The following is an 11,853-nucleotide window of genomic DNA, read 5'->3' on the forward strand; positions in this document are numbered from 1 at the left end:
GTGTGAGGTCCTGTGAGTGAGGGCTAGAGGGAGGGCCTATGGGGACAAAATGCAGAAACCATGGGGAGACAGAAGCAGTGTGGTGCCCTATAGTGAGGGCAGTTCTCAAGTTTTGATAGGGGGTGATTTACAAGTGAGGAAGTGTATGACTTTGGAGGAGGAGAAGGAAGGACATCAAAATGAAAGACATTGCACATTGTGAGGGCCCAGGATAACAGGCATGGGAGCTCAGTCATTCACCTGGAAACAAGGGGACTGGAAGAAGTGTTTGACCCCTAGTGCCCAGAGGTGGATTTTGCACAGTGTTGCAGGAAGAACAGGGGAGAGTGGGAAAGAATGGACAGGCCTGGGTCCTTCTGATGGCTTTTGCTTTGCTCTGGAATATACAGAGGTTGTCAAAAGACAGTAAAAGTATCCTTCAGAGAAACATCAGGGTGCTTTTCATGACTGCTTTGTCCCCAGATCAAAGGATTCTGTTCTTGTTTGAATATGGTTAAATGTAGAATGGAAAGTATATAAACAAAAATGAGCAAAGACTTGAGTTTCTGCTTGACAGTGAGGATATTTATTGAGGGTGATTGAGTGCAGGGAGTAAGGCGGACAACGTGGCATGGAGGAAGATCTTCCCCTGGGCTCCCAAGCTCTAAACTCCCTGGGATGGGGGAGGTCCAGGACCTAAGAACACTGTGCAGGGACCACTGTCTTCTCCGTGGTGCTTCCTTCATGCGTGACTTGGCAGGTGTATGAACCCTGACGTCTCCACTCTTCAGGTGATAAGCTCAGATAGCTACTGGCAGCATACTTGTTGTTGCTCTGTTTTGAGGGCATGGTGGTCTCCACACCCTGAGTGACGGGGGATCCGTTTGCCTTCCAGTTCACTGTCAATACACTTGGGTAAAAGTCATTGATGAGACACACCAGTGTGGCTTTGTTGGTTTGGAGCTCCTCAGGGGATGGCGTGAACAGAGTGACTGAGGGGGAGGCCTTGGGTTGACCTGTGAGTGTCAAGGAAGAAAAGGATTTCATTGTCTTGATTTTCTCATGGGAAGCCATAGCCTCTGTGTGTGAAAAGTGTTCTGGCCATCTATGCCAATTCAAGACCCTACATATGGCTAATGTGTCTCTTGGACACTTCGTCAGGTTTTCATAAAAACACTCTTTGTCATTACTAAGAATCCCGGAGCCAGCCTGCCCATGACCTATTTTAAACCCTCTAGACTTGACCTCCTGCTAAGCAGCGGGCCCTCAGTTACCTTCTCCTGCTTCCTCCTGAATTTTTTCTGATCTGGTCTATCTGGAGATATCTGTCTGTCCCCTGAGCTCTCTGAGTCTCTAGTTAGATTCACTCTGGAGGCTTCTTTGTGCTACATGTCTGCTGTAAATGATCTGGGTCTAACCTAAAGGCTACGTTTTTACTCAATTTTTTTCCCCTGGAGCCTCTGCAGTAGGGCCTTTGATCATCCAGTGAGTCTATCTGCCTGTCATGGTCTTTAGTTGTTGGAGTTCATGTTAAGAGTCCCTATGTCTATGGGTTGATTGGTGACATTTATGCCTTGGTCTTGGGATCATATTTTGGGTCAGTAAACTCAGGGAATACTGCTTCTTGGGGTACATCTTGCAGAGACCCAGTAACCCACCTTCCTGAATTCTGTGTCTTTAGATGACTACTCTGCTGACTCCCTTGTGTCCAGAACCTTCCTCTTCTTCCCTCCTGACTGGGTTTCCTGAATTCAAGGCCAACTCAGGACTTTCTCTGTGGCAGCCCATGGAATCCTGGAAAAGTCCTCCCACCTCCTACCTTGTTTCTGCCCTGGATCCAGTTCGTCAGCCCAGGGGACATGGCCATGAGCCTCTGACCTGTGGCTCACAGCTGTGGCACTGAAAGTTCATGGTTCAATAAAGTCTCCCAAGTGTTCACTCCTTCAATTCACTTGCTCCCTCTTCCCATAATATGGATCCTCTGTTTCCCTTCACAATGTGACCCAGGCAGATAGCACCAGGATGGGGAGTACAAGACAGAGCAAATCCTGGAGGCCCAATGACCCCCTGTTACCCAGGCATACATACATACATACATACATTCATACATACAAGCAAAGAGACAGAGTCAGAGCAGCAGTCTGAGTAGTTAACGCTGTCAACTCTTGGTCTCTGGGGTCAAAGGTGAAGTGCTGTATTGACCATCTGAGGCAAGTAGGTACCTGAACAAGGTCGGGGGACATTATTGCCCCAAGGTTTGAGGTCAGGGAGAATGCTTGAGCACAGGCTGACAGAAGACAGAAAAACAACAAAAACTAAAAAATTGACCTAAACCCTGGAGAAAGCAGGGGAAAAGAACAAACAGGACACTCACCTAGGATGGTCAGCCTGTCTCCTTATCAGAAGTAATTGTGGGATCTAGCTGTCCTAGGACATTTTTTTTTACTTAGAGAGTCCCTGTCAGCTTTCCTATCAGAAGATTCTACCTTCAGTATCTACTTTGGGGTTGCTACTCTTTGTTGAAGTGCTGATAAACCAAACTTTGTGCCTTACAGTCCTGAGAGTCACACAGTCAAAAGCAGCCAGTCTGCCCTGGGAGGGAGGAACCCAACTCCCCGGGGTCACCTTCTCATGGGATATTCTTCCTCTATCTCTGTCACTCTCTCACTTCTCCCCCATCTCTCCATGTCTCCAATGTCCTGTCCTCACATTGTGTAATGCCTCCCCATAGCTGGAACCCACAGAGGAAAGAACCCAGGAAGGCTGAGCTGTCCCCAGCATCATTCACAAATTCAGATTCCTGGTGCCCCCACATCAGTTCCCTGTTCCACTGGTCCCTGAGGTCCTAGAAACTATGAGGGAGGGTGTAGAACATCCCAAGAGTCCAAAGGAGAAAGTCTGAGAGAGAGAATGAGAGAGAGAGAGAGAGAGAGAGAGAGAGAGCTCTCTTGTGAGCAGGCTGGAGGGGTTAGAATTGCAGAACCCTGAGAGATTCAGACCCTTGCCCTGGAACCAAAGGAAAGGAGAAAGGCATTTCCCCAAAATTTCACCCTGAAACCCCAGTGAAAATAGAAAGTGAAGACTCACCAAGGACGGTCAACTGTGTGCCACTGCCGAATACACCACACTGCGATTCAGCCCCGTACACAAACCCTCCTGAGACCCCACCCAGTCCCTCAACAGCTGCTTATGAGACTCAGGGTTCAGCCTCCTCTTAACATGGGCAGTTGAATGGGTCATCTCCCCACACCAGCCCATCTCTTTCTCCAGTGTTTAGAAATCCATTTATCCCCATCATGATAAGGCTTGAGAGGTGTGTTAAATCCTTTCCAAACCTACTGCATTCCTGGGATGGGGTTGCACGGCCTGGGTCAGTTGGTGTCCAAATACCATAAAGGAAGAGGTAAGAGAAGTTACAACCCAGTGATGATGAACTTTGGACCTGTTTGAGGAGCTGTGAACTGTGGGGATGGGGCGGGTCCTGGATGCCCCCCTTATCATCCAGTGGAAGTGATGACAGAAAGAGCTTGGAATATGAATCGCGGGGTGTGGGGAAAGTTACATTGACCCAGGGCTAATGACCCCACTGCACGATCTGAGTTTGAGCACCCCCATCCTAACCTCCACTGTCCTGAAGATGCAGTGTATGATCACCTCTCATGGTCCCCTCCATAGTCCACAAACAGCAGCATCCCTGGAGCATGGGTGTGCTGGATTAGTGCTGAAATGACCCACATGGAGCTCTCCATGTTGTAGGAGGGGCCATGGGTTCCACTGCCAGTAGAGATACTTCCAAGGACTCTATGAGAGAAGAAGTCCCTCTTTCCCCTCAAGATCCTTCTGTTACAAACTGGCACTCATGTCCACAAGTGTCACCAGGACTGAGTACTTAATAGCCTGGGGACACACATGGTAACGTACACTGGATGGAATTGTTCAGAGCAGTTCTTGAACACAAATTCCTAGGTGTTCTTTCTGGTCTGTGTTCATCACCTGCAGATCTCACACCTGTGACACACACCTGCCACCCTGCCCTCACAACAGTGTCCCCCACAGGAGGTATCTCCACTAACATCTGAGATCTGCCTGTTACTTGTTTTCCAGAATTCCTCCCTCAAGGCTCCTCCTCTCTTGTCTCACTCTCAGCCAGGACAAATAATCCTGCCCCTCCTCCATGTCAGGGCCAGCCCCACAGGTCCAAAGCTCAGGGACTATGGATTCCTGTATTCTCTTGGCTTGTGTTCCAACATGAGTCTCACTGCAATGCCTTCCACCTGAGCCTTTCCTGATCTACCCTAGAAGACTGCTGACCAACATGATTGTGCGCACAATCGATTTGTGTATGTATGTGTGTTAAAGGTCAGACACCCACTGCGTTCTTAAGAGGAGGAGTCAGTTGACACCCAAGGTAGAACTGCGAAACTTGTCACTGACTTTGAACTCATCAGCCTGTGGAGAACTTGTGGTCACTGGGATATTAAGTCCTTGTGATGGAATTAGTGAAGAACAGAGCTGATTGCTGTCCCACAGTGTCCTTGAATACAGCTAGTCCACTTAGTGATGTGCATAACAATATGCTTCAGGGGGGTTTATGGAGTGAGTGATCAGGGTCCAGGTGTGAGTTTCAGTTATTGAGTCCACAGGGAGGGCTTGTGGGGCAGAGGTCAGGGGTCATGTGGAGACAGGTACAGGGCGGGTCCCTTTTGAAAGGGCGGAACTCTGAATTTTGATGGGGTGAGATAGATAAGTGTAGAAATGTATATAACCTTGGAGGGAGAGATGGAAGGACACCTTGAAAGAAGGATCATGTCGACTCTGAGTACTCAGGAAAACTGAGAAGAAAGCACAGACATTATTCTGGGGCCACTGGGATGAAAGGAATGTTTGTCCTCCTGTATCCTCATGGGGACTTTTGCACAGTGTCTCAGGAAGCACAGGGTAAAGTGGGAAAGAATGGGCAGTCTGGACCTCTGACGGTCTTTACCTAGAAATATTCTCTGGAACATTCAGTGGGGGTAGGACAACAGAAAGTATCCCTCAGAGAAATATCAAGGTGCTTTTCCTGGATGCTTTATCACTAGATCAAAGGGTTCCTTTCACTTTTGAGAATGGTTACATGTGGAATGGAAAATGTGCAAGCCAAAATGGGCAAAGACGAGAATTTCTGATTGACAATGATGATATTTATTGAGGGCTTATTAGGTACAGAGAGAAGGGTTGATGACTTGGCATGGAGGGGGACTCTTCCCCTGGGCTGCCAAGTTCTAAGATTCCATTGGTTGGGGTAGGCCAGGGCCAAATAACTCTGTGCAGGGGCAACTGTCTTCTCAATGATGCTCCCATTGTGTGTGACCTGGCAGCTGTGGCTACTTCTCGACTTATTCAGGTTGGGTGTCATGGTTAGGTAGCTGCTGGCTTGTACTTTTTGCTGCCGTTTTGAGGGTTGGGTAACCTCCACGCTATGAGTGATTGGGGTGCTGTCAACCTTACAGGTCACAACTATGTTGCCTGCTAGAAGTCTCTCATGAGACACACCAGTGTGACCTTGCTGATTTGAATCACCTCAGATGTGGCATGAACAGAGTGAAGTAGGGAGCTACCTAGGAGCTGACCTCCAGGATTTGGAGGGGCAGGAGGTTAGTTGCCTCTTGTCCACATGGGCCTGCTGACCTCAATCTTGAGTTTGGTACAGCCAAGTTCAGGAAACTTGTTAAAGGAGGGTGGGTATATTCTGCTCATGTAGAAGAGCCAGAGGGCCCAAGGACTGAGGAAACTCAGGTCCCTTTTGATTTAGCTCCTACAGGTTCCCAACTACTCATTACCCACCGTTGCTTTTCTGATACTGGTTGGTCTAAGTCCTGGGACCCACCTTTCCTAAAGGAAATTCTATGTTGATCAGATCCATTGGCAGCACTCCTTTGGATCTGTTCAGAAAGATGTCTATCTGTTTTGTCTTCAGAAAATGCTCCTTTTCGGCGAGTAAATATGTTGCCTATTTGTACCCTAGTACCCCCAGAGCAAATTCCACCCCACCTATCCACAGAGAGCCCTTCTCGGCAGTGGTATAATGCTGGCCCCTGTTCTTGGGGAGTTCATGAAATTGAGGGCTTCCATGTATGAAATATTTTGAGTTGGAGGCTGGTCCTGAGCTGGTTCCCCGTTGTCTTCTTATTACGGGAATCTACCTGTGTTAGGACATCCTTCTACCTGGAGTGTTCCCTCTCACCTATGCTTGTCAAGAGTCCCTTCCCTCAGCATCTGCTTTTTGGTCACTCCATTTAGGTGGTATGTGATATGCCTACCTTTGTGCCTGAGAGTTCCGAGACCCACACTATCAAAGTCTACCTGCCTATCCTGGGGAAAAGGAGGGACCCAATTACTGAGATTACTTTTTCTTGACATTCTTTGTTCATCTCTGTCCCCCTCTCATTTTCACCTCCATCTCTCCATTTCTCCAGTCAAAGGCCTCTCCTAATGCTGCATAAAGCCACCCTATATCTGAGAGCCACAGAGGACTGAATCGAAGAGGTTTAGCTGTCTCCAGCATCCTTCACAAGTTTGTGGTTCTCATGTACCATCCACAACCCCCTGTTCTGCTCATTTCATTGTGCCTGGAGACTCTGAGGGGATGTTTATAACATACCTTTGTCCAGAGGAGATTGTACCCCAAAGGGAGACAGACAGAGAGAGAGAGAGAGAGAGAGAGAGAGAGAGAGAGAGAGAGAGAGGCTTCCCTATGCAGGGAGCAAGAGGGTGTCACTGGGATGTTCTTTTCTTGCCCTGACCACGTGTCTGAAAATATTAGATAGGTTCGAGGGATTAGGGTTGCAGACCCCAGAAAAATTCAGACCCTTGCCCTAGGTGGAACAGAAAAGAGAAAAACATTTTCCTCAAATTTCACCCTGAATTCAAAAAGAAAGAATGGTGAGACTCTCCAAGAACGGTCATCCTAGTGCCTCTGCCAGCCACATAACACCATGACTCAGACCTGAACTCAAACCCTCCTGACATGATACCCCACCCAGTCCTCTGCAGCTGCTTAGGAGGCCCAGAATCCAGCCACATTTTTACATGGGCTGTTAGAATGTGGGGTGTGTGAAGGGGTCGTCTCTTACAAACCTGACCATCTCCACCTTCAGGACTTAAAAATCCATTCACTGCCATCAGATAAGAGGTTAAGAGAAGTGTGTGAATTCTGTTTGCCAGCTCCCTGCATTCCTGGGAGGGGACTGCGTGGCCTGGGTCAGCAGATGTCTGATTGTCATGGAGCAGAGTGTGAGAAAAGTTACAATACTGGAATGATGAGGCTGGAAAGGCTTTGAGGATCTGGGAATTTTGAGAGGGTCTTGGATGCCCCCATATCCTCCACACTGGAGGTCATGAGAGGATGGGCTTGGAATGGATATTATAGGAATATGGAGAGGATTGCATAGACCCCACAGACGCAGACCCTAATACAAGATCTGGGTGTGTGTGATCCCATCCTACACTCGACTGCCATTAAGATGCTGCCTATGGTTACTGCTCATGTTCCCATCCAGAGACTATACGGCTGTGGACACCCTGTAGGCTGGGCATGCAGAATTAGAGCTGGAATGGTCCACACAGAACCTCTCATGATGAGCAGAGAAGTCTTGCATCCCACTATCAGTACATTTTCTTCCATGAACCCAACAAAAGTGTGTGTGCTTGGCTCTCTGCTGTCCCCAGGAGCTCCTTCATTACACACAGGTGCCCTTGTCCATAGGTACTCCACAGTCTCCTGTGCTCACAAGTGTCACCAGGACAGAGTACACCACAGCCTAGGGTCACTCATGGCACCTAATCCTAGATGGGCATTTCAGAGCAGGGCTTGGACACACAAGGCCTGGGTGTCCATCCTTGTCTGGGTTCAAGAACTTCAGAGCTGACACCTGTGATACACACCTGTCATCTTGCCCTATTCATCAGTGTCCCACACAGCAGGTGCCTCTGCTGACCTCTGGGATCTGTCTGCTGCTCCTTTTCCAGAATCCCTTCTTCCAGGCTGCCCTTGTCTCCTGTTCCACTCTTGGACCAGACAGAAAATCCTGCCCCATTCCATGTCAGAACTGATCCCAGGCCCAAACTCATAGTTTGCAGATGCTTAGATTCTCTTTGCTCGCTTCCCAACCTGGGTCTCACTGACTTGCTTCCTCTGGACCCATCCTGATCTTCCCAGGGAGATGCACAACATGGATGCATGTGCAGGTGATTTGTGTGACTATGTTGTGTGTCTGTGTTACCAATCAGATCTCCCTCTGATCTCTTAAGCAGGGGAAACAGCTGATACCTAAGGTCATGGTAGAAAACCAGAACCTACCAATTGAATTTGAATGCATCAGTTTGGTGACAATCTGCTGTCACTGGGATATTGTATCCTTGTGGTGAAGTCAGTTGAGAGCTGAGCTGACAGCCGTCCACTAGTGTCCTTGAATACCAATGGACCACATGTTGACATGTGAATCAATAGTATCCCAGGTGGTTTTAAGGGTGAGTGACCAGGGTCTAGGTGTCAGGTCCTGTCAGTAGGGCTAGTCAGAGCACCTGTGGAGGCAAAAGACAGAAACCATGGGGAAACATAGACAGGATGCACCCCTATGGTGAGGGCAATGCTCAAGGTTTTGATGGGGGAGATTTACAAGTGTGAAAGTATATGGCCTTGGAGGAGGACATGGAAGGACATCCTGAATGAAAGATGATGCCAACTGTGAGGGCCCAAGATTGCAGGAAAGCAGGCTCAGCCATTTTCTTGTGGGCCTGGGGAATGGAAGGGGTTTTTGTCCCCTAGTATCCAGAGGTGGTCGTGTACACAGTGCTGCAAGAAGCACACGGGTAAGGTGGGGAAAAATGGGCATGCGGATCCTTCTGATGGTCTTTTCCTTGTTCTGGAACATTCAGTGGTTGTCGAATGACAGTAAAAGTATCCCTCAGAGAAACATCAGGGTGCTTTTCTTGGATACTTTGTCCCCATATCAAAATATACAGCTCACCTTTGAATGTGGTTAAGTGTACAACAGAAAGTATATAAACAAAAATGAGCAAAAACTGGAATTTCTGATTGACAGTGAGGATATTTGTTGAGAGTTTTTCAGTGAAGGGAGAATACTGACAACCTGGCATGGGGGAAAACCCTTCCCCTGGGCTCCCAAGATCTAGGCTTCCATGGGTTGATGGAGGACCAGGGCCTAAAATTACTATGCAGGAACCACTGTCTTCTCTACTGTGCATCCTTCACGTGAGACTTCGCAACTCAATCTACAGTGAGCTATATTGGTCAGGGGTCATGATCAGGTAGCTGCTGGCCGCATACCTGCTATTGCTCTGTTTGGAGGGCTTGGTGGTCTCTATGCCCTGGTGATGGATGAGCCGTCTGCCTTCCAGGTCACTGTCACCTTGCTTGGGTAGAAGTTGCTCATGAGACATGCCATTGTGGCTTTGTTTGTTGGGAGCGCCTCAGAAGATGGCAGGTACAGAGTGACTGAGGCGATGGCCTTGGACTCACCTGTGAGGGTCAGGGAAGAACAGGAGTTCAGAGTCTTGGTTTCCACATGGGGACCTTTGGCCTCTGTGTGTAAGGAGGTTCTGGCCCTCTATGCCAGTTCAAAATCCTTCATATGGTTCAAAGTCTCCTGGACAGTGGGTCAGGGGTCCTAAAACCACTCTCTGTCAATTCTAAGAACCCCATAGCCTGCCTCCCCATGACCTATTTTGAGACAATTTAGAATTTGGACTCCTGCACAGACAGTGGTCCCTCAGCTTCTTGCTCCTGCCTCCTCCTGACATGCTGACCTGGTCTATCTGGAGCTGTGTGTCTTCCCCTGAGTTCTCTGAGTCTCCTGTTAGATTCATTCTGGGGGCTTTTCTTACCCAACATGTTTGCTGTGCACACTCTTGGTCTAACCTAAAGGCTCTGTTTTTAATGAATTCTTTTTTCGCTGGGGCCTTTGCGGTAGGGTCTTTGGTCATCTGAGTAAGTCTATCTGCCTATCCTGATCTTTAGTTGTTGGAGTTCATGTTAAGAATCTAAGGACTGATCGGTGGCATTTATATATTTGATCTTGGGATAGTGCCTTGGGATCAGTAAACTCAGGGCATCCTGCTTTATGGGGAACATCATGTAGAGACTCAGTAACCTACCATCCTGAATTCCACATCCATAGATTACTTCTGTACTGGCTCCCTTGTGTTAAGAGCCTTTCTATCCTTCCTCCATTCTGGCTGGGTTTCCTGAGTACAAGGCAGCACAGATCTTTCTCTGTCCAGCCCATGGAAATCTGAGGAGGCCCTTCTACCTCCTTCCTTGTTTCTGTCCTGGCTCCAAAGTCCCTCAACTCAGGGGACATGGCCATGAACCTCGGACCTGTGGTTCCCCAGCTGTGGCACTGACAGTCAGGACCAAATAAATTCTCCCAAGCAGTCACTCCTTCAATTCCCTTTCTCCCTCTTCCCATAATTTGGGTCCTCAGTTTCCATTCATAAAGTGAAACAAGCAGAAAGGGCCCAGATGGGGAGAACCAGACAGAGCAAATCCTGGAGACCCAATGACCCCCACCCTGTCAACTAGACATATATACGTACATACATACGAACATACATACATACAAAGAGACAGAGAGACAGAGGAGTAGTCTCAGCAGTTCCACCTTTCCAATACCAGCCTCTAGGGTCAAAGCTGAAAAGCTGTGGTGACCAGCTGAGGCAAGTAGGTGTCTTAACAAGGTGGAGAGAGATTCTTTTCCTAGGGTTTGAGGTCAGGAAGAACACTTGATCACAGGCTGACACAAGAGAGAGAGAAAACAAGAAATAGTACAAAATTGACTAAAAGCCAAAGAAAGCAGGGAAGGAGGAGAAAGATGACACTCACCAAGGATGGTGAGCTTGGTCTTTCCACTGAACAGCCAACACAGGCTCATACAAAAAGCACTCCCTTGGCCATGCCCCAGTCTCTACATGCAGCAGAAAATATGGCAGCCCAGGCTCCTGTACTTGCAGATGTCTACTTAGCCGTGAGTCCCAACAGTACCCATCCTCAGTCATGAATGGGTGACATTGTATGACTCTGGATTTCATCCTGGAAATCTAAACTTCTGAGTGTTGTCAGTGTGCTGGCTTTGGTTTTCCATCTAAACATCACCCAGGCATTGGAATGAGTTTATTGGAGGGCATTTGTGTCACCTAGGAATGAATTTCCATGTAAATGGATAGATGGCATCTTCTCTGCAGAACTGATATATCTGATCTCTTGCTCAGACCATGGGGTGAGAGAGGTTGTCCTCCTTCTTAAAGGGCAAGTCCATTGACCATGGACGACTTTGTCCTGAGAACCTTCTTATGACCCTGGCTCTGACACCAGGGCTCACAGCCCCCCCCTTTCCTGGGGTGTCCTTGTTGGATGGGCCTGACCAGTGAGGCCTAACTGGACTCCTGGGAAATGCCAGCTTAATCTTACAAGGTGACTTTGGTAGCACCGTGCTTCATTTAAATTTGGCATCATGTCTTCAGGGTCACATAGTATGGTGGCCTCCATTTCTTTATTCAAATTGGGGATATGAGCCAGCATGCCAACCATGGTATCAAAAGACCACCTCCCACCAATGCCCAGGGGTAAGTGGCCCATTCCAGGCCTGAACCAGGGAAAAGACTCGTGAGGGAGAACCTCTCATGATCAGAGAAATCAAGAACCATGGAGATCCCCTCTGGTCATGTCAGCGATCACAGGAACTACCTGAAAAATTTACTTATGGGCAAACGTCCATGTTTTTTTTTCTTTCATTAATCAGTATTTTTTATTATGGTTTTGTGGGGTACAGTTAAGGGTTAGGTGTACAATGACGTTTCATTCAGGCACCCTGT

At 48.2% G+C, this 11,853-nt stretch overlaps 1 protein-coding gene across 1 annotated transcript; it reads right to left on the reverse strand.

Annotated features, from left to right (window-relative positions):
- Positions 1-542: 542 nt before the first annotated feature.
- On the reverse strand, positions 543-6,526 carry LOC110595045 (immunoglobulin lambda-like polypeptide 1). Its single transcript, XM_021709445.1, has 5 exons — positions 6,416-6,526; positions 6,206-6,333; positions 5,625-5,710; positions 3,067-3,135; positions 543-995 (listed from the first exon to the last, which is right to left on the reverse strand). Exons 1-5 carry the CDS (start codon positions 6,524-6,526, stop codon positions 676-678), a joined length of 714 nt encoding a protein of 237 aa, XP_021565120.1. The 3' UTR covers positions 543-675.
- Between the last annotated feature and the right edge of the window lie 5,327 nt (positions 6,527-11,853).

This window comes from Carlito syrichta, unplaced genomic scaffold, assembly GCF_000164805.1.
Source record: "Carlito syrichta isolate Samal-C Ts95f unplaced genomic scaffold, Tarsius_syrichta-2.0.1 Scaffold232137, whole genome shotgun sequence".
Lineage (NCBI taxonomy): Eukaryota > Metazoa > Chordata > Mammalia > Primates > Tarsiidae > Carlito > Carlito syrichta.